The 24472-nt window shown below is 61.9% G+C and overlaps 3 protein-coding genes across 7 annotated transcripts; 1 reads left to right on the plus strand and 2 right to left on the minus strand.

Annotated features, from left to right (window-relative positions):
- Positions 1-1024: 1024 nt before the first annotated feature.
- LOC119712679 (chymotrypsin-like elastase family member 1) lies at positions 1025-2967 on the minus strand. The gene is made up of 8 exons (XM_038164205.1): positions 2890-2967; positions 2713-2795; positions 2518-2618; positions 2144-2269; positions 1922-2058; positions 1502-1647; positions 1271-1420; positions 1025-1157 (listed from the first exon to the last, which is right to left on the minus strand). The coding sequence occupies exons 1-8, from the start codon at positions 2930-2932 to the stop codon at positions 1140-1142; spliced, it is 804 nt and encodes a 267-aa protein (XP_038020133.1). The 5' UTR covers positions 2933-2967; the 3' UTR covers positions 1025-1139.
- Positions 2968-4292: 1325 nt separating this feature from the next.
- On the plus strand, positions 4293-14565 carry BIN2 (bridging integrator 2). 4 transcript variants are annotated; one of them, XM_038164197.1, is made up of 12 exons: positions 4293-4441; positions 5789-5869; positions 5991-6045; positions 7423-7517; positions 7609-7704; positions 7777-7884; positions 7981-8066; positions 8718-8793; positions 9094-9176; positions 9406-10207; positions 14325-14397; positions 14491-14565. In XM_038164197.1, the coding sequence occupies exons 1-11, from the start codon at positions 4364-4366 to the stop codon at positions 14328-14330; spliced, it is 1566 nt and encodes a 521-aa protein (XP_038020125.1). In that variant the 5' UTR covers positions 4293-4363; the 3' UTR covers positions 14331-14397; positions 14491-14565. The 4 variants fall into 4 exon arrangements, with proteins under 4 accessions (XP_038020125.1, XP_038020126.1, XP_038020123.1 ...); XM_038164198.1 differs by having other exon boundaries at positions 9406-10192; XM_038164195.1 differs by lacking the exon at positions 14491-14565 and adding an exon at positions 10495-10679.
- Positions 14566-17274: 2709 nt separating this feature from the next.
- On the minus strand, positions 17275-24466 carry DAZAP2 (DAZ associated protein 2). Of its 2 annotated transcripts, XM_038164207.1 has the most exons (4): positions 24433-24466; positions 22802-22908; positions 22234-22470; positions 17275-17829 (listed from the first exon to the last, which is right to left on the minus strand). In XM_038164207.1, the coding sequence occupies exons 1-4, from the start codon at positions 24443-24445 to the stop codon at positions 17704-17706; spliced, it is 483 nt and encodes a 160-aa protein (XP_038020135.1). In that variant the 5' UTR covers positions 24446-24466; the 3' UTR covers positions 17275-17703. The 2 variants fall into 2 exon arrangements, with proteins under 2 accessions (XP_038020135.1, XP_038020134.1); XM_038164206.1 differs by lacking the exon at positions 24433-24466 and having other exon boundaries at positions 22802-23042.
- Positions 24467-24472: the final 6 nt, after the last annotated feature.

A 24472-nucleotide genomic window follows, 5' to 3' on the forward strand; every position in this document is an offset into this window, starting at 1 on the left:
CTTCCCCTGGGCGGAACATCTTCCACGGGATGATGGAATTTTATCAGCCACACAGGGACACTCACTGGCCCATTAACAGGAGATAATTAGTAATTAATGGCCCATTAAGAGAAGAGATCTCCTGGAGGGAGGATTGGTTTGTGGAAGAGATAAAGGAAAGCTGCCCAATGAGCAGAAGGAAACTGCCCCACCTCTGACAGATGGCACTAGAATACACACCCCAGCCACGTCTTGCCACCTAGGACACACGGGCAGGGTGGCTGGCCATTGGCAGGGGCTGCCCAGGGAGCTTTGGAGTGCCCATCCCTGGAGGTGTCCAAGGAAGGACTGGATGAGACGCTCAGGGCTCTGGGCTGGTGACAAGGTGGGGATTGGGCTTTTCCCTCCTCAGGGATTCTGGGATTCTGTGCTGGTGTGTCGGGGAACACAGCCGGGGCAACAGCTCCGTTTGTGGGTGAGATGGAGGTTGAGCTCTGGGTGGTACAAGAGGCTGTGAGCTGCTGAATCTTTGGAGACCAGCGGCACAGCCAGGTGGGAGGACAATGGGAGAGACAGGAGGATCCAAAGATTTGGGAGGAAGAGCAAACTTGCGCCCTTGGACTGTGAGGGGATGAACTCGAGGGCTCCTCCTCAGAGGCACCAGCTGGGGCTGTGCCACTGTCACTGCAGGAATCGATGGCTTTGTGGAATGGGACATCTGGGACTGCCATGGGAAACCAGGGCTGGGACCACAGCCGGCCAAGGGGGGGGAACGCTGCATGTGCCCCCGTACTGCCGAGGGGCGATTGCCTTGGAGGCCAGGAAGGGGATTTGCAGCGTTTGCCCCTTTTCCAGCATCCCACAGAGGTTCGGGCTGCCCCGAGAGCTCGGAGGCAGCTCCTGCTCCTCAGGGCTCTCCCCTGAGGAGTGAGGAAGAGGAGGAGGCGGGGAAGGGCCGGTGCGGGAGCTGGGCGGGAGGATGGAGGGCCGGAGGAGGAGGAAGGAGGAAGGATGGGCGCAGGACAAGGCAGCGTGGAGGCACAGAGACGGGAGGAGAGATTTTATTGAGGCCGGCCCTGGCGCAAGAAGGCCGGAGCGCGACGGGGGGGAGTCAGGGGATGGCCCCGGGTGGGGGGCAGCGAGCGCTCGTCCCGCTCGGCTCAGTTCTGGGCGATGACCTGGAAGGGAGAAAGGGCCGGGCTGAGCCGCGCGGGGTCAGGGCCAGCGCAGTGGTGCCCTGAGAGCGCCGGGGCTGAGCCTGGCCCGGCCCGGCGCGGCGCGGCCGCCTTACGCTGTTGATCCAGGAGACGTAGGCGGAGACGCGGGTGAACACGGTGGGTTTGCGGGCGACGTTGCAGCCCTGGCTGGAGACGAAGCTGGTGACGCCGTGCACCTGGTACTGGCCGTTGACGGCGCAGTGCAGGGGACCGCCGGAATCGCCCTGCGGAGAGAGGAGCGGCGTGAGCCGGGGCTGCGGGGGGCGCCGGGGCCGGCGGGGGCAGCGCGGGGGCCGCGGGCGCACCTGGCAGCCGGAGCGCACGCCGTCGCCGCCGGCGCACACCATGGTGTTCTTGACGGTGGAGCCCCAGTAGGACGGGCTGGAGCAGGTCTGGTAGTCCACGACGGGCAGGTAGGCCTGGAGCAGCACGCTGGACAGCTGCCCGTTGCCTGCGCGGAGCCGGAGCCGGTCAGCGCCGCCGCGGAGCCGCCGGGCGCCGCGACGGCCCGGCCGAAGCAGAGCCCGCGGCCCCCGCCGAGCCCCTGCGGCCCGGTCCGTGGCCCCGAGGCTCGGCACGGCCGCGGCCGGCGCCGGGCACCTGCGAGCCCCGAGCCAAGCGCCGAGCGGAGCCGAGCGGGGCCGTGCCGGGCGCGCAGCGCTGCCGCGGCTGCCGGCGTTGGCCGGTGCCGGGGGAATTTGGGGCGGGGGGAGCCCGTCACTCACTGCGGGTCAGGCCCCAGCCCGTGATGTAGCAGGGGTAGTTGTTGGGCAGGATGGTGCCCTCCCGGGGCAGCACGGCCAGCTGCACGGCGCTGTTCAGGGTGGCGGAGCCGCTCAGGCGGAACAGGGCGATGTCGTAGCTGCCGGCGGGAGGGAGACGATGTTACACGGACGCCGCCGAAGCCCGGCCGGGCTCCCCCCGAGCCCCCGTCCCGCGGGCCTTACCCCCCGGCCACGTTGTTGCTGTTCCAGTAGGGGTGGACGATGATCCTGCTGACGCTGAAGATCTGCTCGCTGCCCTCGTTCCTGTTGAGGTTGTGCTCGCCGGCCACCACCCGGTAGTTCATGTTACTGGCGGCAAGGTGCGAAAACGCTCCGTCAGCGCCGGGCCCCGGGCATCCCGAGCGCGAGCTGCCCCGGGAGGCTCCGAGCGGGAAGAGGGCGCTCCCAGAGGAGCCCCGCGGAGACCCTGCCCGAGGAGCGCAGGAGCCCTCCCGGGGCGGCGGCTCTGGTGCTCGGGGCAGGCAGAATTTCTGCTGCGAGGGCTTTTGGGGGAAAGGAGCTTGGGCGAGGGGAAGGGGGGTCCCCGCCCCGCTCACTTGTTGACGCAGTGGGCGGCGGTCATCACCCAGTTCCTGTGGATGAGGGAGCCGCCGCAGGTGTGGTGCCAGCTGCCCCCGGAGTAATACTGCAGGGAGATCTGGGGAGGGGGCGAGACACGGCCCGGGGCTCAGCGCGGGGTCCCGGCGCGGGGAGAGCCCCGGGCCCGGCCGTGGGGCGCGGGCAGGACCCACCTGGTAGGGCCAGGCGTGCGAGCGCGCCTCGGTGCCGCCGACCACCCGCTGCATGCCATCGAGATCCAGCTCGGAGCAGCGCCCTGGGGACAGAGGCACGGCGTGAGCCCCGCCCGGCGGGTGGCTCCGGGGGGCTCTCAGCGGGTGCCGAGGCCGAAGGCTCCGGGCGGGACTCACCGCACAGGGCGAGCGCGGCGAGGAGCACGAGCTGCAGCATCATCGTGGAGCGCTGTCCGCGGTGCGAGCGAGCGGCGGCGCCGCGGGCGCTTTAACGGGGCCGCGGGAGGAGGCGCGGGAAGGCAAGCAGGTGCCGCGGCCCCCCCCGAGCGGCCTCGGCCCCTCTGCCAAAGCACACACGGCCTCCGGGCACCCCAAGGACGCCCCGAGCGGCCCTCGGCGCTGGAGCGCAGGGAGACGCTGCCCTGCGCCGGCGCCTCCCGTCCCCGCGTCCCGGAGCGGTGTCACCGCCGGTCCCGCTCTCAGCTCCAGGAGGCCTTGGCTGCAGCTCTCCGCGGCCTCGCTTCGTGCGATGGTTCCCAGGGCTTGATCCAACACCTGAATGGAGCCACACTGGCACCGGGATGGGCAAATCGAGGCACAAGCAGGGCACGAGCTGCAGCCCCTCCCTAGCGCCGGCACAGCCAGCGCTGGAGCAGGGCCGGGGCTCGGCCTCCCTGGGGCCTGAGGCTGGGCAGAAGGAAGCAGCGATAGGCTTTGGAATCAACCCTGGAGTTTTGGCCCAAACTCTGTCATTCTTTACCCCTTGCACTCCAAATGGAGTTGGTTTTGCTGAGGAACGCTGGCCCTCGTGGCCCTGGCATTTGGGATCCCGGGGCTCACGGGGTCAGCCAGGCCAAACAAAGTGATGGAAATCAAAAGCACCTGCTGCACTTCTGCCCTTATCTGCAGGGAAAACACGAGACTTCACAGGAACACAATCCCCGAGCAATTCCATGTTTGTTCTGTCGGCACCAAGGGCACGCGGCGAGGGACAGCGGCAGCGGCCACACAGGGACACCCCAAGGCAAAGCTGATCCCCCAGCTGTGGCACAAAGGGCTGACATCTCATTTTTGGGCTAAAAAAGTGGATTTGTGAATTACTGAGATTTTTGGGATTGCCCTATGAAGGGACAAGTGTTGGACACACAACTTTTGTCCTATCCAACCCTGATGCTCCACAGTTCTTTCTTCCCAGTGGGGGTCTTCCAGCTCATGCTTCCACGTGTCTGGACATCAGGGAGCACTTGGACAACACTCCTGGATTTTGGGGATCTTTGGGGTTGTCCTTTGCAGAGCCAACAGGTGACCTTTATCATCCTGGCCCGTCCCTTCCACCTTTGGTGATTCTGCAATCCGAGGGGTCAGGGACCTTTCTGACAACAACCTTGAACCCTGGGTTTTTGTCAGCAGCAGCTTTTGGGGTTGTCCTCCGTGGGGCCAGGAGCCGCCCCGATGATCCTTGTGGGTCCCTCCCGGCGCTGGATCCTCATGGCCCCCCAGCCCTGTGGCCTGGCCGGGTTCCAGGAGAGCCTTTTGGGGTTTTGGGGGTTCCGGGGTGCGCAGCGGATGCTGCCTGGCCTCGCCTCCAACTTCCTCCATCGGAGCCCTCCAACGGCAGCCGCGGGGCCGCGGGCAGGGCCGCGCCGGGGCCATGGCCGAGGGCAGGAGCGGCAGCGCCGGGCTCTTCGCCAGGCAGGTCCAGAAGCACTTCAGCCGCGCCCAGGAGAAGGTACGGAGGCGCCTCCCAGCCCCACATCCCAGCTTTGACTGGGTTTGTCCTTCTTTCCCCCCTCAGTGCTCCCGGGGTAGCCCAAAGGCACAGCTCAGCACCTCTGGGTGCTCCGAGGGTGGGGGTTTGGGGGTTTCTGGGTCGACGCCGTCGTTGCTCCAAGGCTTTGGAGGATGGCATCTCCCAGAGCTCCCCGAGACGCGGTGGCTTCTCTAATGGAGGGGGTTCTCCACCCAAAACGCCTCGCAGAGGTTATGGGGGGCCTGTGGGGTGGGGGCACAGGGTCCCTGGGCTGGCTGGCACTGAGGGTGCCCAGCAGGATCCGGCGTGGCCGGGGGTCCCAGGAGCCTTGGTGAGGTCGGCAGGGGCCCACAGGAAGCGAGGGGGAAGGGCTGCGGAAGCAGCACGAGCGGGGCAATTCTCAGCTGCTTTGGGGCACTTTGGGGGGGCCTCTTTCCTTTCCTCCCCCCCTCAAAGTAGCTGTGACTCCCCTTTTGGGGGTGACACAAAGACCCCTTTCAATCCCTCACCCTCCCGGGCTTCCTGGCCGGGGCTCAGTGCTAAATTTGGCTTTCCCACGGCTCAATCATCCCGGGCCAGGCTCTGGCTGCTTCCTGCACGCTGCAAATCTCCCTCCCAGCTGGTCCTGGCCTCTTCCCAGGGGGCCCAGCCTCTTCCTGGACATCCCAAATCTCCCTCTGAGCCAGCCCCAGCCTCTTCCTGGACACTGCAAAGCTCCCTGCCCCCAGCTCTGGCCCCTTCCTGTGGGGTTCAAGCTCTTTGTGGACACCCAAAAAGGCCCAGGCTCTTCCTGGGGGGTTCAGCCTCTTCCTGGACACCTTGAAGTTCCCCCCATCTGGCTTCAGTCATTTTCCAGAGGGTCGCCCTCTTCCTTGGCACCCCAAAACTCCTTCGTGTCTGGCCCCAGCCTCTTCCCAGGGGAGCACAAACTCTTCCTGGACACCCCAAAGCTGCCCCAGTCCCGGGAGGTTCAGCCTGGACACCCCCAAATCTCCCCCACCCAGCTCAGCCTCTCAGCTCCCCTTCAACCTCAGACCCTCCTCATCCTCCTCATGGCGTCCCCTGTGCCCCACAGCCGGGGCTCGGGGTGTTTTGGGGTGCGCCCACAGGGTTTAGGGTGGGAGCTAGATTGGCACCCAAAAATTCACCGTTTTCCTGAAGGAAATGAAAGCGCCAAGGGATGCGGTGGAATTTTGCATTCCCGCATAAATCCTGCCCCGCTGGATCCTCGGCAGCCCCTCGGGGGGGCTTGGGGGGCCCGGGGGGCACAGCCCGGTGCCCTCGGGGTGTGGTGAGGGCCTCTTCCCCTCTCTCCCTCCATCGCAGGTTTTGCAAAAATTGGGCAAAACGGTGGAAACCAAAGACGAGCAGTTCGAGCAGAGCGCCTACAACTTCCAGCTGCAGCAGGTGACAGGGGGACACCCCACAGGGGGACACTGGGGACACCCCCACCCACTCCCGGGGGTCCCCGTCCCCCCCCAGCCCCGCGGACAGCCCTGACCCCCCCCCCGGCCGCCGTGTTTTGCAGAACGAGGGTCACAAACTCTACAAGGAGCTGAAGGGGTTCGTGGGAGCCGTGCGAGGTGCGGAACCCACAATATATATTTTATTTTATTTTATTTATTATATTTTATTTTATTACATTGATTATATTTTATTTTATTATTTTTAACATACATGATATATGCAATATATATTTTATTTTATTTTATTTATTATATTTTATTTTATTATATTTATTATATTTTATTTTTATATTTTTAACATACATGATATATGCAATATATATTTTATATTATTTTATTATTATATTTTATTTTATTATATTTATTTTATTTTATTTTATTATTTTTAACATACATGATATACGCAATATATATTTTATTTTATTATATTTATTATATTTTATTTTATTATTTTAACATACATGATATATGCAATATATATTTTATTTTATTTTATTTATTATATTTTATTTTATTATATTTATTATATTTTATTTTTATATTTTTAACATACATGATACATGCAATATATATTTTATTTTATTTTATTATTATATTTTATTTTATTACATTGATTATATTTTATTTTATTATTTTAACATACATTATATATGCAATATATATTTTATTTTATTATATTTATTATATTTTATTTTATTATATTTATTTTATTTTATTATTTTTAACATACATGATATATGCAATACATATTTTATTTTATTATATCTATTATATTTTATTTTATTATATTTATTATATTTTATTTTATTATTTTTAACATACATTATATATGCAATATGTCTTTTAATATGTCATTATTTATTAAGTGCATGTGGGATGATAAAGAGATAAAGATGATAGAGATATAAAAATAATAAAGAGATAATGAAGAGATAAAAAAATAGAGAGATAATGAGGAGAAAAATAATAGATATTAAAGATATATTAAAGACAAAATAATAATATAAATACTGTATGTGGGATATTAGGTAATCAATATATTTGGGATATATATTAGATATAAGATATTAAACAGAAAGCCAGATAATCCCTATGGTGTCTGTCGGATATATACGTTATATATGGGATAATAGAGACAATAAATAATTTAAAATAACACTCCTGGGCTAATGAACAACAACGGACAGCAGTGAATAAATGGATAACGATCAGGAATAAACGATAATGATAAAGATAATGATAAGAACGAGAACGATAACGATCCTGATTTGGGATATATATTAGATCTAAGATATTAAACAGAAAGCCAGATAATCCCTATGGTGTCTGTCGGATATATACGTTATATATGGGATAATAGAGACAATAAATAATTTAAAATAACACACCTGGGCTAATGAACAACAACTGACAGCAGTGAATAAATGGATAACGATCAGGAATAAACGATAATGATAAAGATAATGATAAGAACGATAACGATCCTGCCCGCAGTGATGCACGAGAGCTCCCGCAGAGTGGCCGAGACGCTGCAGGAGATTTACAGCCCCGAGTGGGAAGGGCACGAGGAGCTCCGGGCCATCGCCGAGGTGAGCCCTGCGCGTCCCCAAGGGTCCCCTTGAAGCCCGGGGGGCTGGAGGGTCGCGGCTGTCACTGCTGTCCCTGTCCCTGTTCCCGCAGAGCAATGACCTCCTGTGGGATGACTACGAGGCGAAGCTGGCCGACCAAGCCCTGCGGCTCATGGAGAATTACCTGGCCCAGTTCGGGGACTTGAAGGTGCCCCCCGAGCGGGGTTGGGGACAGGGGGGACACGGGGGGGGCCCGGCTCACCTGTCCCCCCCCTTCCAGGAGCGCATCGCCAAGCGGGGCCGAAAGCTCGTGGACTACGACAGTGCCCGGCACCACCTGGAGGCTCTGCAGAGCGCCAAGAAAAAGGACGAGGCCAAGATCGCCAAGGTTGGGACTCCCCCGGGGCGCCCCGGCGCAGCCCCCGCGTGGGGACAGTCCCCCTGCCGTGGGGACAAAGCCACGAGCCCCCGTCCCTCCCCGCAGGCCGAGGAGGAGTTCAACAAAGCCCAGGCGGTGTTTGAGGAGCTGAACAAGGAGCTGCGGGAGGAGCTGCCGGCCCTGTACGGCAGGTACGGGGCTGGGCCGGGCCCGGGGACATCGCGGGGGCTCGGCGACGCTGCAGGGATTTGGGGACATCACGGGGCTGGAGGTCACCGCGGGGGTTGTCAGGCTGGGGGTATCATGGGGCTGGGGGACACGGCAAGGGCTTGGGGACATCACGGACCAGGGGGATGGGGGACATTGTGGGGCTGGGGGACATGGCAGGGATGGGGGACACGGCCGAGGCAGGGGGACATCGGGGGTTGGGGGACATGGCAGGGATGGGGGACATCGTGGGGCTGGGGGACACGGGCTGGGCATGGGCGCCATCGGGTGGGTGGGGTCCCCCCACGCAGGGAAGAACTCGCGTGGGTCTCTCCTCAAAGTCCACCCTAGGGACACATCGGGGGTCCTGGGGGACACCGGCCACGGGGGCCCGTGACAGTGGGAGGTGGCAGCTCCGCGACATCCATGGGGTGGCCCTGAGGGGACATTCCCTTTCCATGCGGGGCCCACAGAGCTGGGGACTCAGCGGGGAGGATGGATGGGAGGTGACTGAGCACCCCCAGGCCCCTCCGGTGTCCCCTCGGTGGGACATCGTGGGGCACCCCCAGGCCCCTCCGGTGTCCCCTCGGTGGGACGTCATGGGGCACGCCCGGACCCTTCCCTGTCCCCCGCAGCCGCCTCGCCTGTTACGTCACCGTTTTCCAGAACATCTCCAACCTCCGCGATGTCTTCTACAAGGAGATGAGCAAGGTGGGGAAGGCACCCCAAAACACCTCCCTCGCCCCTCGGCAGCACCAGGCGTCCCCAGGCGTCCCCAGGCGTCCCCAGGTGTCCCCAGGTGTCCCCAGGTGTCCCCAGGTGTCCCCAGGCGGCTGCACCGGTGCTGTTCCCCGCCCCTCCAGAGTCCTTGCTCTTCATTTCATTCGTTCATTCGGAGCAGCCCGAGGGTGTTCGGGGTGTCCCCAGGTGTTGGGGGCCCTGCTGAGCCCCCGAGTGATGGGGGGGCGCCTGGGGAGCCCCCTGAAATGTCTCTGGGTCCCCCCTCCCCAGCTTAACCGGGACCTGTACGAGGTGATGAGCAAACTGGAGAAGCAGCACTCGAGCAAGGAGTTCATCATCAAAGGCGTCCCCAGGTAACACCCGGCGAGATGAGGGGACAGCGGGGGTGGAGGGGACAATTCGCCCCCCAGCCCTCCTGGGGAGGGGCGGGCGTCTGCCAAAGATGGGCTGAAGGTGCTTCTTGGTGAGCCTGGGGAATTATCGGGGTCCTGCGGGATGAAGTGTCCCCTTCAAGCTGCGACAGTGACACCCCGAGGATGCCTGGGGACACCCCAAGCTGAACCCCTGTGTCCCCCCCTCCAGTAACCGCCGCTCTCTGGTCATCTCCGCGCCCGTGAGCCCCCCGGCCATGTTCCCCTGCCCGGACAAGGCGCCCGTGCTGGACGCGGAGGTGGCACCGAGGTCCCCCGGCGGGGGCAGCGCCGCCACCAACGCGGAGCTGGGGGCTGTTTCCCCCGGGCCCCCCCCGGCTTCGCCCGCCAGCGGGGGCTCCCTGGACACGACCTCGGTGTCCAGCGAGGAGAGCGCGGAGCCCGGCCCCGGCCGCGACAGCGAGCCCCCGGAGCAGGCGACACCGGTGACAGTGTCGGTGTGCAGCGAGGGGACCCCGGAGCCCGGCCCCGGCCGCGACAGTGAGCCCCCGGAGCAGGCGACACCGGTGACAGGGTCGGTGTGCAGCGAGGGGACCCCGGAGCCCATCTCCAATCGCGACCCTCTGTCCCCTGGTCGGGAGCCATCGGCGACAGCCGCGGAGCCGGCGGGTGACAGCGGGGCGCGGGGGGGGGCCGAGGGCATCGCCACCTCCCTGGCGTCACTGATTTTATCCGAGGCCATCGCCCAGGCCGCTGGCACCTTGTCACCAAAGCCGGGGACAGCCGCGGACGCGGCAGGGGACGGCGCGGCCGCCAGCGCTGAGGGTCGGGCGCGGCCCGCGGTGTCGCCGTCCCCCACCGCAGCTGTCCCCTGTCCTGTCCTGGGGCCGGCGGCGGCGCCACCGGCGTGTCCCCGGGAGCCGTGCCAGCTCGGCGGTGAGCGGGGACAGCGCGGTGACACCGGGGACAGCGCGGAGGCGGCGGATGTGGAGCCAGAGGTGCGCAGAACTCAGGTGGGAAAGTTCCGGGGGACGCCGGGGTGGGAGCGAGGAGCGCGCCCAGGGGGATTCCTGGCTGGGGGACACCCGGGCCGGCCCGGGGGACAAAGCCAGCCCGTGGGACACCCTCTGCCGCAGGTGGGGCCGGGCCTGCCCCTCCCCGCGGTGCCGGGCCCCGGGAACGGCCGGTGCCCCCCTGGACCCCCGACCCAGGCGGGTGCAACGGGCGGGGAACCCGGTCCCTTTTGGGTGGGATTCAACGGAATCACGAGGTGCCAGTGTCACCCCCGTGTCTCTCCCAGGGCTGTTCCGGGACACCGGAGCAGGACACGAGCCGGGACCCCTCAGGTGCTGCAGACCCCGCCCAGGAGCCCCCTGAGTCCCTCAGCGCCCTGTGATCCCACGGGAATTGCCGCGTCTTCCCCAAAATTCATTCCCCAGAAAGCATTTCCCAGCCCCCATCCGGTCCGAAATAAAGATGGAAAAGGTGGGAAAATCCCGAATCTCCATCTGGGATCGCGGAGGGGTCTGGGGAGACCCCACCGGCGGATTTGGGGTGTCTGAGGAGTGTGGGGGGGGAGGCTGGGGGTTGTCACTCTCTCCCCCGCTCCAACACCCGTGACTCAGGGAAAAGGCGTCGAGCCTGTTCCACCAGCTCCCGGAAAATGCGCTGTCACGCCAAAAAAAACCCCAAACGCCCCAATTTTCCCCTCCCGTGACCCAGAATTCCCCCAGTCTCCGGGGTGATGGGTTTGCCCCGCAGCCAGCGAGGGGTTAACGGGGCAGGGATCCGGGGGCTGATCCTCATTCCAGCCGGACTGGAAAGGCGAGGTAGGAAAAGGGCAACGCCTTCGCCTGGGCAACGCCTTCACCTGGAGCCGCACATGGTGCCGGCAGGTAAGAGCTGCAGGAGGGGGGCCTGGATCCCGGGATGCCCCCTCCCAAAATTCCCGATCCCTGGGGGGCTTCAGGGGGTGGCTACTCAAAATCCCAGGCCACGGGGATCTGGACACGGAGACGCCGCAGCCCCGCGATGAGGGACGGGGTGTGCAGCCGGGCTGGGGTGAAGCCGGAATGTCGGGGCTCGGCCGGGCATTTTCCAGCTGGATTTGGGGTGGGAGGAGAGGGAAAGGCCGGATCCTGCCACAGGGAGAGGCTGAAAGCAGGAAATCCGGCAGGAAAGCTGAGGGGGAAACAGGGGGAGCAAAGTGCCGGTCCCGGGGGATCGGCCCGAGGTGAGGGAGGAGCAACAAATCCCGAGGTGAGGGCGAGCAGCAATTCCCACCCCTCTGTGAAGGGGCTGCGGAGCACCCCCAAAAGAAGCCTGGGGGGATGGTTCGGTGACCCTGCCCTCCATCCACCGGGAATGGCAATGGAGGGGCTGGAAAGGCACTGCCAAGCACCCCCAAAAAATCCGTAGGGACGGTGTGCGCCTCCCGTCCTCAACGGGCACGGGGATGGGGATGGGGGGCTGCATCCCCGGTGCTCCTGGAAGGAGTTTTTGGGATCAGAGCAGCCCAGCGGGGCAGGGTTTCCCCTGGGAACGGCTCTGGAGCCGCTCGGCCGCAGCGCAGGAATGAGGAAGATGAGGGTTTTTTCACAACCCTGCTTCAAAACCACATGGAAATCCATCGGGACGCAGCGGGCTGGGAATGATTCACTGCCGCCGCCAGCCCCCCCTCCCCGTTCCGGGCTGGATCCCGGCCTGGCACTGCCCCAAATGCCGAGGGTTTCCGTGGTGGGAAGCACCGGAGCCTCCCCGCAGGGGTCGGGGATCCATGGGGAGCATCCCTGCCCCGGAGAGAGCCGGAGGAGCTCTGCTTCCCCAAGCACGCACGGCTGGATGGCAATCAAACCTTTCCCTCAGATAAACTCGGGTTTAAACCTGTGGGGAGTCCCAGAATTCCAGTTCTCAGGCGCTGTGGGTCCCAGGACTGCGTTTTTTGGGTGCTGGGCCCGGAACCGGTTTGTGTTCCTGGCTGGCAGTGCCAGGCTCTTCCCGAGAAACCCTTCCCAAGGCTCGGACCAGCCCCGCTCCCACCCGGCGGCGCCTCTTCCTCTTCTTCTCTTCAACCCCGGATTCTTTTGGGGAGTTTAGTCCCGGTTTTGGCTCTGAAGGCAGCCGGGAGCAGCAGCTGCTCCCGCTTGGCTTTGGGAAAGGCCCAGAGAGCGCTGCTGGGGGAGCTCCACAGCAAAGCCGGGTTTAATGAAGGGCTGGGTTAAAGCAAAACCGGGTTTAAAGCCAAACTGGATTGAAAACAGAACTGTGTAAAACAAAGCTCGGTGTAATTCAAAGTTGGGTTTAAAGCGAAACCGAGTTTAAAACAAAGCTGGGGTTAAAGCAGCTCTGGGTTTGATGCAAATCTGTGTTTAAAGCAAAATCACGTCTAAAGCAAACTCGGTTTAAAGGAAAGCTGGTTTTAAGGCAAAGCCAGGTTTAATTCAAAGCTGGGTTTAATGAAAAGCTAGACTTAAAGTGAAATTGGGTTTAACGCGAATTGAGTTTACAGCAAAACTAAGTTTAAAGAAAAGCTGGGTTTAACATAGGACTGGACTAAAGTAAAACCAGGCTTAAAGCCAAATTGAGCTGGAAATAAAATCGGGTTTAATGCAAAGCTGGGTTTAAAGCAAAGCTGCATTTAAGGCAAAATCAGGTTTAAAACAAAGTTGGGATTAATGCAGTTTGGTTTCAAGCAAAGCTGGGTTTAAAGCAAAGCAAGGTTTAAAGTGAAACAGGCTTAAAACAAAGCAAGGTTTAATGCAGGACTAGTTTTAAAGCACAACTGGTCTTACAGCAAAACCAGGTTTAAAGCAAAGCTGGGTTTAAAGTAAGATTGGGTTTAAAGCAGAGCTGATTTTAAGGAAAACCGAGTTTAAGGAGCGGGTGGCTGCTGCCAGCCCCAGCCGGGCTTTGCCTGCTTGGGGTCCCCGCCCCTCCCTGTGCCCCTGCGGGACGGGAACGTTCCCTGCCCCAATTCCCGCCTCTCCCGGCCCCAGTTCCCGCCTCCCCCAGACCCAACTCCCGGCTCCCCCCCAGACCCAACTCCCGGGGCTCCCCCAGCCCCAATTCCCGGGGTCGCCCCATCCCCAACTCCCGCCTCCCCCAGCCCCAATCCCGGCTTCTCCAGCCCCAATCCCGGGACTCCCCCAGCCCCAATTCCAAGCTCCCCCCATCCCCAACTCCCGCCTCCCCCAGCCCCAATTCCCGGGGCTACCCCAGCCCAAATCCCGGCTCCCCCCCAGCCCCAGTTCGGGGCTCCCCCAGCCCCAGTTCCCGGGGCTCCCCCAGCCCCAGTTCCCGGGGCTCCCCCAGCCCAATCCCTGCTTCCCCCCAGCCCCAGTTCGGGGCTCCCCCAGCCCCAATTCCCGGGACTCCCCCAGCCCAATTCCAAGCTCCCCCAGCCCCAACTCCCGGGGCTCCCCCAGGCCAATTCCCGGCTCCCCCCAGCCCCAGTTCGGGGCTCCCCCAGCCCCAGTTCCGGGGCTTCCCCAGGCCAATTCCCGGCTCCCCTCAGCCCCAGTTCCCGGGGCTCCCCCAGCCCCAGTTCCCGCTCCCGGCCCGGCCGTGGCCCCGCCCCGCTCCTGCCCCGCTCCCGCCGCTCGATTTCCTCTTTTTTTAAAACCCCAAACGAACGGGATTTGATTCGCTCCGGGCGCGCTGAGTCACGGAATCCCCGCGCCCCGGAGCCGCCCGGCCCCGAGCGCCGGAGCCACCGCCGGGACACTTTGGGGGCCCCGGGGGTCCCCACCGGCCACAGCCAAGGTGGGTCGGGCAATTCCGCGTCCCGGCTGCGACACCGAGCTCCGGCCCCGCGTTTGGGGCATTTCCAAGGACTTTCAGGCGCTTTGAAGGTGTCACAACCCGGGAGCGAATCCAGTCAGGGGCCGGCTCTTCCCCGCCCCGGCTCCGACCCCGGCCCAGTAACACCAGTGCGTTACTGGTGCTGCGCCACCGCCCTCGCGAGGAGCCCCTCGGGGCGCTTTGGGGGAAATCACGGCTTTTCTCCCTATTTTTGGTTAATTCCGAAGGAACCCGGAGCCTTGCCTGGAAGGGAGGGATCTCAGCCCCACCTGAGCACAGGTGATGGGGCGTCGAGTGGGAGTTCACCGCTTTTATCGCTATTTTTGGCAGCTCTGAAGGACCCCAAACCTTCCCCGGGAAGGAGCCGATGCGATGGAGGGAGATCGGCCCCACCTGAGCTCAGGTGAGCACCCGGAGCCGCCTCTCCGGCCTCTTCCCACGTTCTCCACCCGGCTCGGGCCCTCCCTCACCTCCCTCTCTCCCTGTCCCGAGGAAGACCCGACCACCCCGTACCTGAGGAAGGCTCCCACGCCCCCCGGCCATGAGGACGCCGACACCGCCGTCATCGCAGGTGAGGCCGCGGCTCCCGCCGGGCCCCGGGGCGCTGCGGGCGCCGCGGGCTGAGCGCTGTGCTTGCCCCGCAGTGGTGATCACGCTGGTGTTCCTCACCCTGCTGACCGTGCTGGTGGTGATCGGGATCTACCTGTACCGGAACCAGGGCTCCTACCGCACCTACGAGCAGCCCGAGCCCGACGCGGCCCCGCGGGAGGAGCCGCCGGCCAAGGAGAAGGAGGAATACTTCATCTAAGGATCTGGGATCCACACGGGTCCCGAATTCCCTGCAGCTGGGGGTCTACGTGGATTTTTCAGGAGTTAGGATGCTACCTGAAATTCCCTGGTGTCGGGGATCTGCCCAAATTTCCTGGAGCTGGGGATCCACCTGAATATCCTGGAGCTGAGGATCTGCTGCAATTTCTTGGAGGTGGGGGATGTTCCTAAGTGGGAATCTGCCTAAATCCCCTGGAGCTGGGGCTCTACCTGCATTCCCTGGCTTTGGGGTTCTGCCTAAATTCCCTGGATTTGGGGATCCACCTAGATTGGAAACCTGCCTAAATTCCCTGGGGTTGAGGTTCTGCCTAAATATCCTGGAGCTGGGATCTGCCTGAATCCCCTGGAGCTTGTGATCTCCCTAAATCCCCGGAGCTGGGCTCCTGCCTAAAGCTGAGGATCTACAGGCTGATTTTGTGTGTTCTGGTTTGGGTTTTTTTCCCTTAATTTCTGAAGCCAACTGTGGAAGGAACATATGGGTGCCCAAGGGTAGGAAAAACTCCAAATACCCCCCCAAAAAATAATAAGAGGAAGTTCCCAACGCAGCAGGAAAAAGGAAAGAAGTGAGGAAGCCCCTGGCTGGCAGCAGCCAAAGGGGTTCTCAGAGGCCCAACAAAAATTTGTTACTTCATTCAAATTTTCAAAATAATCTTTATTTTATTTTTGGTTTTTAGTATAAAAACTCCACAAGTTCAGTGCAGCACAGAGAGTCCGAGAGCTGAGCTCGGGAACAGTCAGGGACGGTCACACACACACAGAACACAGATTCAGATTAAAGTGAAATATTTAAGATAAAATAGAGTCGAATCTGAGCTCTTTGTTCATCCAAAAAAAGAAGAAAAACACCCGACTGAGGATCCCTGAAGTGTTCCTCCCCAGCTTGTGGAGGTTTGGTTATCAATGCAGGCATGATAAACACATTGATAAACCCATTGACAACCTCCCCATTCATAAAAACCCGCCTGCAACCTCCCCATTCATAAAAACCCGCCTGCAACCTCCCCATTCATAAAAACCCGCCTGCAACCTCCCCATTCATAAAAACCCGCCTGCAAACACCCCATTCATAAACTCCTCCAGAAACCCACTAACGAGCACCTCACTGATAACCCCACTGATAACCCCCGAACCATCCCGACCCTAAAGAGGAAATATCTGGGTGTTCCCTGACCGTTCCCCCAATCCATCCCGACCCTAAAGAGGAAATCCCAGGGATCCGGGTGTTCCCTGACCGTTCCCCCAACCCATCCCCATCCTAAAGGGGAAATCCCAGGGATCCGGGTGTTCCCTGACCGTTCCCCCAATCCATCCCCATCCTAAAGAGGAAATCCCATGGATTTGGGTGTTCCCTGACCGTTCCCCCAATCCATCCCCATCCTAAAGAGGAAATCCCAGGGATCCGGGTGTTCCCTGACCGTTCCCAGCCCCTGGACAGACGGAAACAGCCTCTCGGATTTAAGGAATTCGGGTGCGAAAGGAGCAGGTTTGAGTTAACCTCGAGCTCTTGCTAATTAAGCATTAATTAAACCCGGCTCCGGCTGGGATGGGAGGATCCCACGGGAGCTGCAGCTCATGGCTTCGGTCAGAGCTGGAGTGCAAAAACAACCCCGGGACAGAGAATCCCCCGGGACAGAGAAACCCCCGGGAATGAGAATCCCCCGGGAATGAGAAACCCCCGGGAATGAGAATCCCCCGGGACAGGGAATCCCCGGGACAGAGGCTCCGGCAGGGGAAGGGGCAGAGGGTGAGGGGGCGCCTTGAGGGAGGCCACGGGGGGCTCAGGAGTTTGCTGGGAAGGAGATTTTCCCTCTGGGAAGGAGATTTTGCCTCAGGAAAGGAGATTTTTGCCTCTGGGGAGGAGATTTTGGCTCTGGGGAGGAGATTTTTACCTCTGGGAATGAGATTTTGGCTCTGGGAAGATTTTGCCTCTGGGAAGGGAATTTTGCCTCTGGGGAGGAGATTTTGCCTCTGGAGAGCAGTTTTTTTACCTCTGGGAAGGGAATTCTGCCTCAGGAGAGGAGATTTTTGCCTCTGGGAAGGAGATTTTTGCCTCTGAGAAAGGAGATTTTGGCTCTGGGAAGGAAATTTTTGCCTCAGGGAAGGAGATTTTTGCCTCTGGGGAGGAGATTTTTGCCTCAAGGGAGGAGATTTTGGCTCAGGGAAGGAGATTTTTGCCTCTGAGGAGATTTTGCCTCTGGGGGGGGGAGATTTTGGCTCTGGGGAGAAAATTTTGCCTCAGGGAAGGAGATTTTTGCCTCTGAGGAGGAGATTTTGGCTCTGGAGAGGAGATTTTGCCTCTAGGAAGGAGATTTTTGCCTCAGGGGAGGAAATTTTTACCTCAGGGAAGGAGATTTTTGCCTCTGGAGAGCAGTTTTTTAACTCTGGGGAGGGAATTTTGCCTCTGAGGAGGAGATTTTGCCTCTGGGAAGGAGATTTTTGCCTCTGAGGAAGAGATTTTGGCTCTGGGAAGTGAATTTTGCCTCTGGGGAGGAGATTTTGCCTCAGGAGAGGAGATTTTGGCTCTGGGGAGGGAATTTTGCCTCGGGGAGGGAATTTTGCCTCGGGGAGGAGGTTTTTGCCCGTTTCCCACCCCAAATCCACCTTCCCCCTAAAGAAGGGCGACCCGGATGGGCCCAGCAGAGGGACGAGGGCGCAGCAAGGGGAAACCCCTCCGCAGGGCCTAATTAGGCCGTTCATTAATTAGAGCCGCGCGGAAATGAGGAAGGGGCTGCCCCGTTTGTGCGTGAGCCCCCCCGGGACCCCCCAGCTGAGCCACACCCCCCCCGTCACCCACTCGTGTCACCCGTGGGGGGGTCCCCAGGCCCGGGGCAGGTTCGGGGGGGCGCTGGCGGCCGGGGGACCCCCAGAGCCGGGCCCCCCCTCACCAGAGGCTGAAGCCCCCCCCGGGCCCCCCCAGGAAGCCCCCCTTGCGCGGGGGCAGCAGGACGGCGGCTCCGGGCGGCACCGGCACCGGGGGGACACCCGGGGGACACCCGGCGGGAGGCGGCTGCAAGACAAAACGGGGACACGTCACTGGCATGACAGGGGACACGGGGGTCACTGTGACAGCTGGGGACAGGTCACTGTGACAGCTGGGGACACGTCACTGTCATGACAGGGGACAGGTCACTGGCACAGCAGGGGACACGGGGGTCACTGGCACCACTGGGGACAGGTCACTGTGACAGCTGGGGACAGGTCACTGGCACCACTGGGGACACTGGGGTCACTGTCACAGCAGGGGACAGGTCACTGTGACAGCTGGGGACAGGTCACTGTCACAGCAGGGGACACTGGGGTCACTGTCACCGCAGGGGACAGGTCACTGTGACAACTGGAGACAGGTCACTGTCACTACAGAGGACAGGTCACTCGCACCGCAGGGGACAGGTCACGGGCACAGCAGGGGACAGCTGGGGTCACTGGCACCACTGGGGACACTGGGGTCACTGTCACCGCAGGGGGGACAGGTCACTGTCACCACAGGGGGACAGTCGAGGTCACTGTCACCACTGGGGACAGGTCACTGTCACCACTGGGGACAGGTCACTGTCACCACAGGGGGACAGTCGAGGTCACTGTCACAGCAGGGGACAGCCAAGGACGGTGTCACAGCCGGGGCGGGCTGTGGGGACACAGTGATGTCCCCAAGCCCTGCTGAGGGACAGCAGCCGGGGGTGAGACACTCAGCCCTGAGCCACCTCTGAGGCCCCTGGCACCTGGGCCAGCCGGGGGACACCTGCCACCTGTGCTGCCACCTGGGGGACACCTGCCACCTGTACTGCTACATGGGGACACCTGTCACGTGTGCTACCACCTGTACTGCTACATGGGGGACACCTGCCACCTGTGCTGCCACCTGTGCTGCCACCTGGGGACACCTGCCACCTGTGCTGCCACCTGGGGACACCTGCCACCTGTGCTGCTACATGGGGGACACCTGTCACCTGTACTGCCACCTGTACTGCCACCTGTACTGCCACCTGGGGACACCTGCCACCTGTGCTGCCACCTGGGGACACCTGCCACCTGTACTGCCACCTGTGCTGCCACCTGGGGACACCTGCCACCTGTGCTGCCACCTGGGGACACCTGCCACCTGTGCTGCTACATGGGGGACACCTGTCACCTGTGCTGCCACCTGTGCTGCCACCTGGGGACATCTGTCACCTGTACTGCCACCTGGGGACACTTGCCACCTGTACTGCTACATGGGGACACCTGTCACGTGTGCTACCACCTGTGCTGCCACCTGGGGGACACCTGTCACCTGTGCTGCCACCTGGGGGACACCTGCTACCTGTACTGCCACCTGTACTGCCACCTGGGGGACACCTGTCACCTGTGCTGCCACCTACTGCTACATGGGGGACACACTGTCACCTGTACTGCCACCTGGGGGACACACTGCCACCTGCGGTGTCACATCAGGGACACAGTGTCACCTGTGCTGCCACCTGGGGGACACACTGCCACCTGTCCCCAAGCTCCAGGCGAGCAGGAACCTCTCAGGCTCCAGGAGAGAGGAGCCAAGGGGGGCTGGGGAAGCAGGGACAGGTGAGCAGGGCCAGGTGAGCAGGGCCAGGTGAGCAGGGACAGGTGAGCAGGGACAGGTGAGCAGGGACAGGAGAGCAGGGCCAGGTGAGCAGGGACAGGAGAGCAGGGACAGGTGAGCAGGAACAGGTGAGCAGGGACAGGTGAGCATTCCCAGGTGAGCAGGAACAGGTGAGCAGGAACAGGTGAGCAGGGACAGGAGAGCAGGGACAGGTGAGCATTCCCAGGTGAGCAGGGACAGGTGAGCAGGGCCAGGTGAGCAGGGACAGGAGAGCAGGGACAGGTGAGCAGGGACAGGAGAGCAGGGACAGGTGAGCAGGGCCAGGAGAGCAGGGACAGGTGAGCAGGAACAGGTGAGCAGGAACAGGTGAGCAGGGCCAGGTGAGCAGGGACAGGTGAGCAGGGACAGGAGAGCAGGGACAGGTGAGCAGGGACAGGTGAGCAGGGCCAGGTGAGCATTCCCAGGTAAGCATTCCCAGGTGAGCATTCCCAGGTGAGCAGGGCCAGGTGAGCACTCCCAGGTGAGCATTCCCAGGTGAGCATTCCCAGGTGAGCATTCCCAGGTGAGCATTCCCAGGGGAGCATTCCCAGGTGAGCATTCCCAGGTGAGTATTCCCAGGTGAGCATTCCCAGGTGAGCAGCCCCAGGTGAGCATTCCCAGGGGAGCATTCCCAGGTGAGCAGGGCCAGGTGAGCACTCCCAGGTGAGCATTCCCAGGTGAGCATTCCCAGGTGAGCATTCCCAGGTGAGTAGCTCCAGGTGAGCATTCCCAGGTGAGCATTCCCAGGTGAGCAGCCCCAGGTGAGCATTCCCAGGGGAGCATTCCCAGGTGAGCATTCCCAGGTGAGCAGCCCCAGGTGAGCATTCCCAGGGGAGCATTCCCAGGTGAGCATTCCCAGGTGAGCAGCCCCAGGTGAGCATTCCCAGGGGAGCATTCCCAGGTGAGCAGCCCCAGGGGAGCATTCCCAGGTGAGCAGCCCCAGGTGAGCATTCCCAGGGGAGCATTCCCAGGTGAGCATTCCCAGGTGAGCATTCCCAGGTGAGCAGCCCCAGGTGAGCATTCCCAGGGGAGCATTCCCAGGTGAGCAGCCCCAGGTGAGCAGCTCCAGGTGAGCATCCCCAGGTGAGCATTCCCAGGTGAGCATTCCCAGGGGAGCATTCCCAGGTGAGCATTCCCAGGTGAGTAGCTCCAGGTGAGCATTCCCAGGTGAGCATTCCCAGGTGAGCAGCCCCAGGTGAGCATTCCCAGGGGAGCATTCCCAGGGGAGCATTCCCAGGTGAGCAGGAGCCTCCCCCAGCTCCCAGGAAGTGCCAGGCCCAGGTGTGGGCACAGGTGGGGTCAGGTGGCCAAGGCCCCCCTTGCCCTGCTCCAGCTCAGCTGTGACCCAGGGCCACCTGTGACCCCAAACCCCACCTGGATGGGGCTGGCACTCACCTGGGCCAGCGCCAGGTGATCTTCTGGTCCCTGCCCACCCAAATCCCCCAGTTCTGTGGATCCACCTGCACTCCCCGGGGCGCTGCCAGTGCCACCTGTCCCAAACTGTCCCACCCCATCCCACAGTTCCACCTGCACTCCCCGGGATGCTGCCAGTGCCACCTGTCCCAAACCTTCCCACCTGTCCCAAACCTTCCCACCTGTCCCAAACGCCACAGATCCACCTGGTATCACCAGGATGCCACCAGTGCCACCTGTCCCACCCCCACAGACCCACCTGCACTCCCGGGGTGCTGCCAGTGCCACCTGTCCCAAACCCCACAGATCCACCTGGTATCACCAGGATGCTGCCAGTGCCACCTGTCCCAAGCCTTCCCACCTGTCCCAAATGCCACAGTTCCACCTGCACTCCCCGGGATGCTGCCAGTGCCACCTGTCCCAAATGCCACAGTTCCACCTGCACTCCCCGGGATGCTGCCAGTGCCACCTGTCCCAACCCTTCCCACCCCCACAGAACCACCTGGTATCACCAGGATGCCGCCAGTGCCACCTGTCCCACCCCCACAGCTCCCCCTGCACTCACCAGGATGCTGGCAGTGCCACCTGTCCCAAACTGTCCCACCCCATCACACAGTTCCACCTGCACTCCCCAGGATGCTGGCAATGCCACCTGTCCCAAACCCTCCCGCCCAAATCCCGCAGATCCACCTGCACTCCCTCCCAGTGCCACCTGTCCCAAACCTTCCCACCTGTCCCAAACCCCACAGATCCACCTGGTATCACCAGGATGCCACCAGTGCCACCTGTCCCAACCCTTCCCACCTGTCCCGCCCCCACAGACCCACCTGCACTCCCCGGGATGCTGCCAATGCCACCTGTCCCAAACTGTCCCACCTCCACAGCTGCCCTGCACTCACCGGGAGGCTGGCAGTGCCACCTGTCCCAAACTGTCCTACCCCCACAGCTGCCCTGCACTCACCGGCAGGCTGGCAGTGCCACCTGTCCCAAACCCCACAGATCCACCTGGTATCACCGGGATGCTGCAAGTGCCACCTGTCCCAAACTGTCCCACCTCCAGAGACCCACCTGCACTCACCGGGATGCTGCCAGTGCCACCTGTCCCAACCCTTCCCACCTGTCCCAAATGCCACAGTTCCACCTGCACTCCTCAGGATGCTGGCAGTGCCACCTGTCCCAAACCCCACAGATCCACCTGGTATCACCAGGATGTGCCAGTGCCACCTGTCCCAAACTGTCCCACCCCATCCCACGGAGTGAAAGTTCCACCTTCACTCCCTCCCAGTGCCACCTGTCCCAACCCTTCCCACCTGTCCCGCCCCCACAGCTCCCCTGCACTCACCGGCAGGCTGCCAGTGCCACCTGTCCCAAACTGTCCCGCCCCCACAGCTGCCCTGCACTCACCGGCAGGCTGGCAGTGCCAGCTGTGCCCAGCCTGGCAGCGGTGTCGAAGCCCCCCTCCAGCAGCACGGTGGATCCTGCTGGGTACACCTGGCCCAGGGGCACGTAGGCCACGGGGGAGCCCAGGGCCCCCAGGGGCGGCGGCGGGGCCAGGGGCAGGTACAGGGACGCGCCGGGGTACGCTGGGGACACGGGGGGGACGCCGGCGGCGCCCAGGGGCACGAAGCTGAGGCGGTAGAGCTGCAGAAAGAGCGAGGCAGCGAGGTCACACAGGTGTCACCCCCACCCAGGTGTGCATCCAGCACCCCGGGGACTCGCTGGCCTCGGGGGGCGTCTGGCTCGGGGTGTCCAGGGGGGTCTCTCTACCCCCTCTGGATGGTCTCTGTCCCGGGGGTCTCTCAGCAGTCACCTGGATTCCTCCCCGGGCTCTGAAGGGGTGTTGGGCCCCCTGGGCTCTGGGAAGGTCCCTGCCCAGGTGAGCTCCGGGGATCCCCTGGGCCACGGACAGGAGGGGTCGCAGGGTAAGGCCCCCCCGGACAGGCGTGTCCCCGTGTCCCCGTGTGCCACCTACCTCGGGGTACGCAGGGTCAGGGTAGGGGGGCGGCTGTGGCAGGGGCACAGCCTGGGGGTACCCGGGGGGGGCCAGGCCCGGGAACAGGGGCTGGCCTGGGAACGGCCCTGGGGGAGAGAAACGGGTCAGGAGAGCCGGGACCGGGGCCGGGGCTGAGCCGAAAACTGCCCTGGCAGGAGACAGCATCGGCCCCGTGCCCTGTGCCCCCCCTGGGGCATCACCCATCGCTGCCCACCCTGTGCCCCCCCTGGGGCATCACCCAACACTGCCCACCCTGTGCCCCCCAGGGCATCACTGCCCCTGCCCTGTGCCCCCCAGGGCATCACTGCCCCTGCCCTGTGCCCCCAGGGCATCGCCCCATCACTGCCCACCCTGTGCCCCCCACCAGGGCATCACCCATCACTGCCCCTGCCCTGTGCCCCCAGGGCATCACCCATCACTGCCCACCCTGTGCCCCCAGGGCATCACCCCATCACTGCCCACCCTGTGCCCCCCACCAGGGCATTACACATCACTGCCCCTGCCCTGTGCCCCCCAGGGCATCACCCATCACTGCCCACCCTGTGCCCCCCACCAGGGCATCACCCATCACTGCCCATCCCGTGCCCTCCCCACCAGCTCCCCCAGTGCCCCCATGGCATCAGCCCAGCCTCAGTGTCCCCCCAGGGCAGCCCCTCCTCTCCTCACGGCATCGCCCCCCACTCCCCCCAAGGCCTCACGCCCCCCCTGCGCCCCCATGGTATCTCCCCCCAACATCTCAGACCCCCCCTCCCCACCCCATGGTATGTCCCCCACAAAGCCTCTGACCCCCCCCTCCCCCCCCATGGTATCCCCCCAAATCCTCACCCCCCCCATGGTATCTTCCCCAAATCCTCTCCCCCCCCCATGGTATCTCCCCCAAATCCTCACCCCCCCCCACCATGGTATCCCCCCCAAATCCTCACCCCCCCCCACCATGGTATCTCCCCCAAATCCTCACCCCCCCCCCCATGGTATCCCCCCCAAATCCTCACCCCCCCCCCCATGGTATCTCCCCCAAATCCTCACCCCCCCCATGGTATCTTCCCCAGATCCTCACCCCCCCCCCATGGTATCCCCCCCAAATCCTCACCCCCCCCCCCATGGTATCTCCCCCAAATCCTCACCCTCCCCCCCATGGTATCTCCCCCAAATCCTCACACCCCCCCCCATGGTATCCCCCCCAAATCCTCACCCCCCCCCATGGTATCTCCCCCAAATCCTCACCCTCCCTCCCATGGTATCTCCCCCAGATCCTCACACCCCCCCCCATGGTATCCCCCCCAAATCCTCACCCCCCCCCATGGTATCTCCCCCAAATCCTCACCCCCCCCCCCCCGGGTGCCCCCCCCATGGTATCTTCCCCCCCCCCCCAAAGCCTCACACTCCCCCCCCGCGCCCCCTCCCATGGTATCTCCCCCAGCCCCGCCTCTCGGGTCAAAGCGAGGCTGAGCACGCGTCTCCACGGCAACCCTGGCCCCGCCCCCTGGCCCCGCGCGGCCCCGCCCCGCCCGCGCCCTCACGGGCCCTTAAAGGCGCCGCGCCCCGGGCGGCGCTGCCGGCTGGGCCGGGGGCTCCCGGGAGAGGCACCGCGGGCCCCGCCCCGGCCTTGCCTTTGCCGTTCATGGCGGCGGCGGCTCCCGCGGTCACGGA

Source organism: Motacilla alba, chromosome 29 (assembly GCF_015832195.1).
Source record: "Motacilla alba alba isolate MOTALB_02 chromosome 29, Motacilla_alba_V1.0_pri, whole genome shotgun sequence".
Taxonomy (NCBI): domain Eukaryota; kingdom Metazoa; phylum Chordata; class Aves; order Passeriformes; family Motacillidae; genus Motacilla; species Motacilla alba.

Excerpts from the sequence above, each read along its gene's own strand:
- BIN2 (XM_038164195.1), top strand. The coding sequence starts at position 4,364 with ATGGCCGAGGGCAGGAGCGGCAGCGCCGGGCTCTTCGCCAGGCAGGTC. Across the intron at positions 7,518-7,608 it reads AGCTCCGGGCCATCGCCGAG|AGCAATGACCTCCTGTGGGA; the intron begins GTGAGCCCTGCG and ends CTGTTCCCGCAG. Across the intron at positions 9,177-9,405 it reads ATCATCAAAGGCGTCCCCAG|TAACCGCCGCTCTCTGGTCA; the intron begins GTAACACCCGGC and ends CCCCCCCTCCAG.
- DAZAP2 (XM_038164206.1), bottom strand. The coding sequence starts at position 23,026 with ATGGGTGATGCCCCAGGGGGGGCACAGGGCACGGGGCCGATGCTGTCT. Across the intron at positions 22,471-22,801 it reads CTGACCCTGCGTACCCCGAG|CTCTACCGCCTCAGCTTCGT; the intron begins GTAGGTGGCACA and ends CTCTTTCTGCAG. Across the intron at positions 17,830-22,233 it reads CTGGCACTGCCAGCCTGCCG|CCGCCTCCCGCCGGGTGTCC; the intron begins GTGAGTGCAGGG and ends TTTGTCTTGCAG.
- LOC119712679 (XM_038164205.1), bottom strand. The coding sequence starts at position 2,932 with ATGATGCTGCAGCTCGTGCTCCTCGCCGCGCTCGCCCTGTGCG. Across the intron at positions 1,648-1,921 it reads GGGCTGGGGCCTGACCCGCA|GCAACGGGCAGCTGTCCAGC; the intron begins GTGAGTGACGGG and ends GGCTCCGCGCAG. Across the intron at positions 1,421-1,501 it reads GCGTGCGCTCCGGCTGCCAG|GGCGATTCCGGCGGTCCCCT; the intron begins GTGCGCCCGCGG and ends CTCTCTCCGCAG.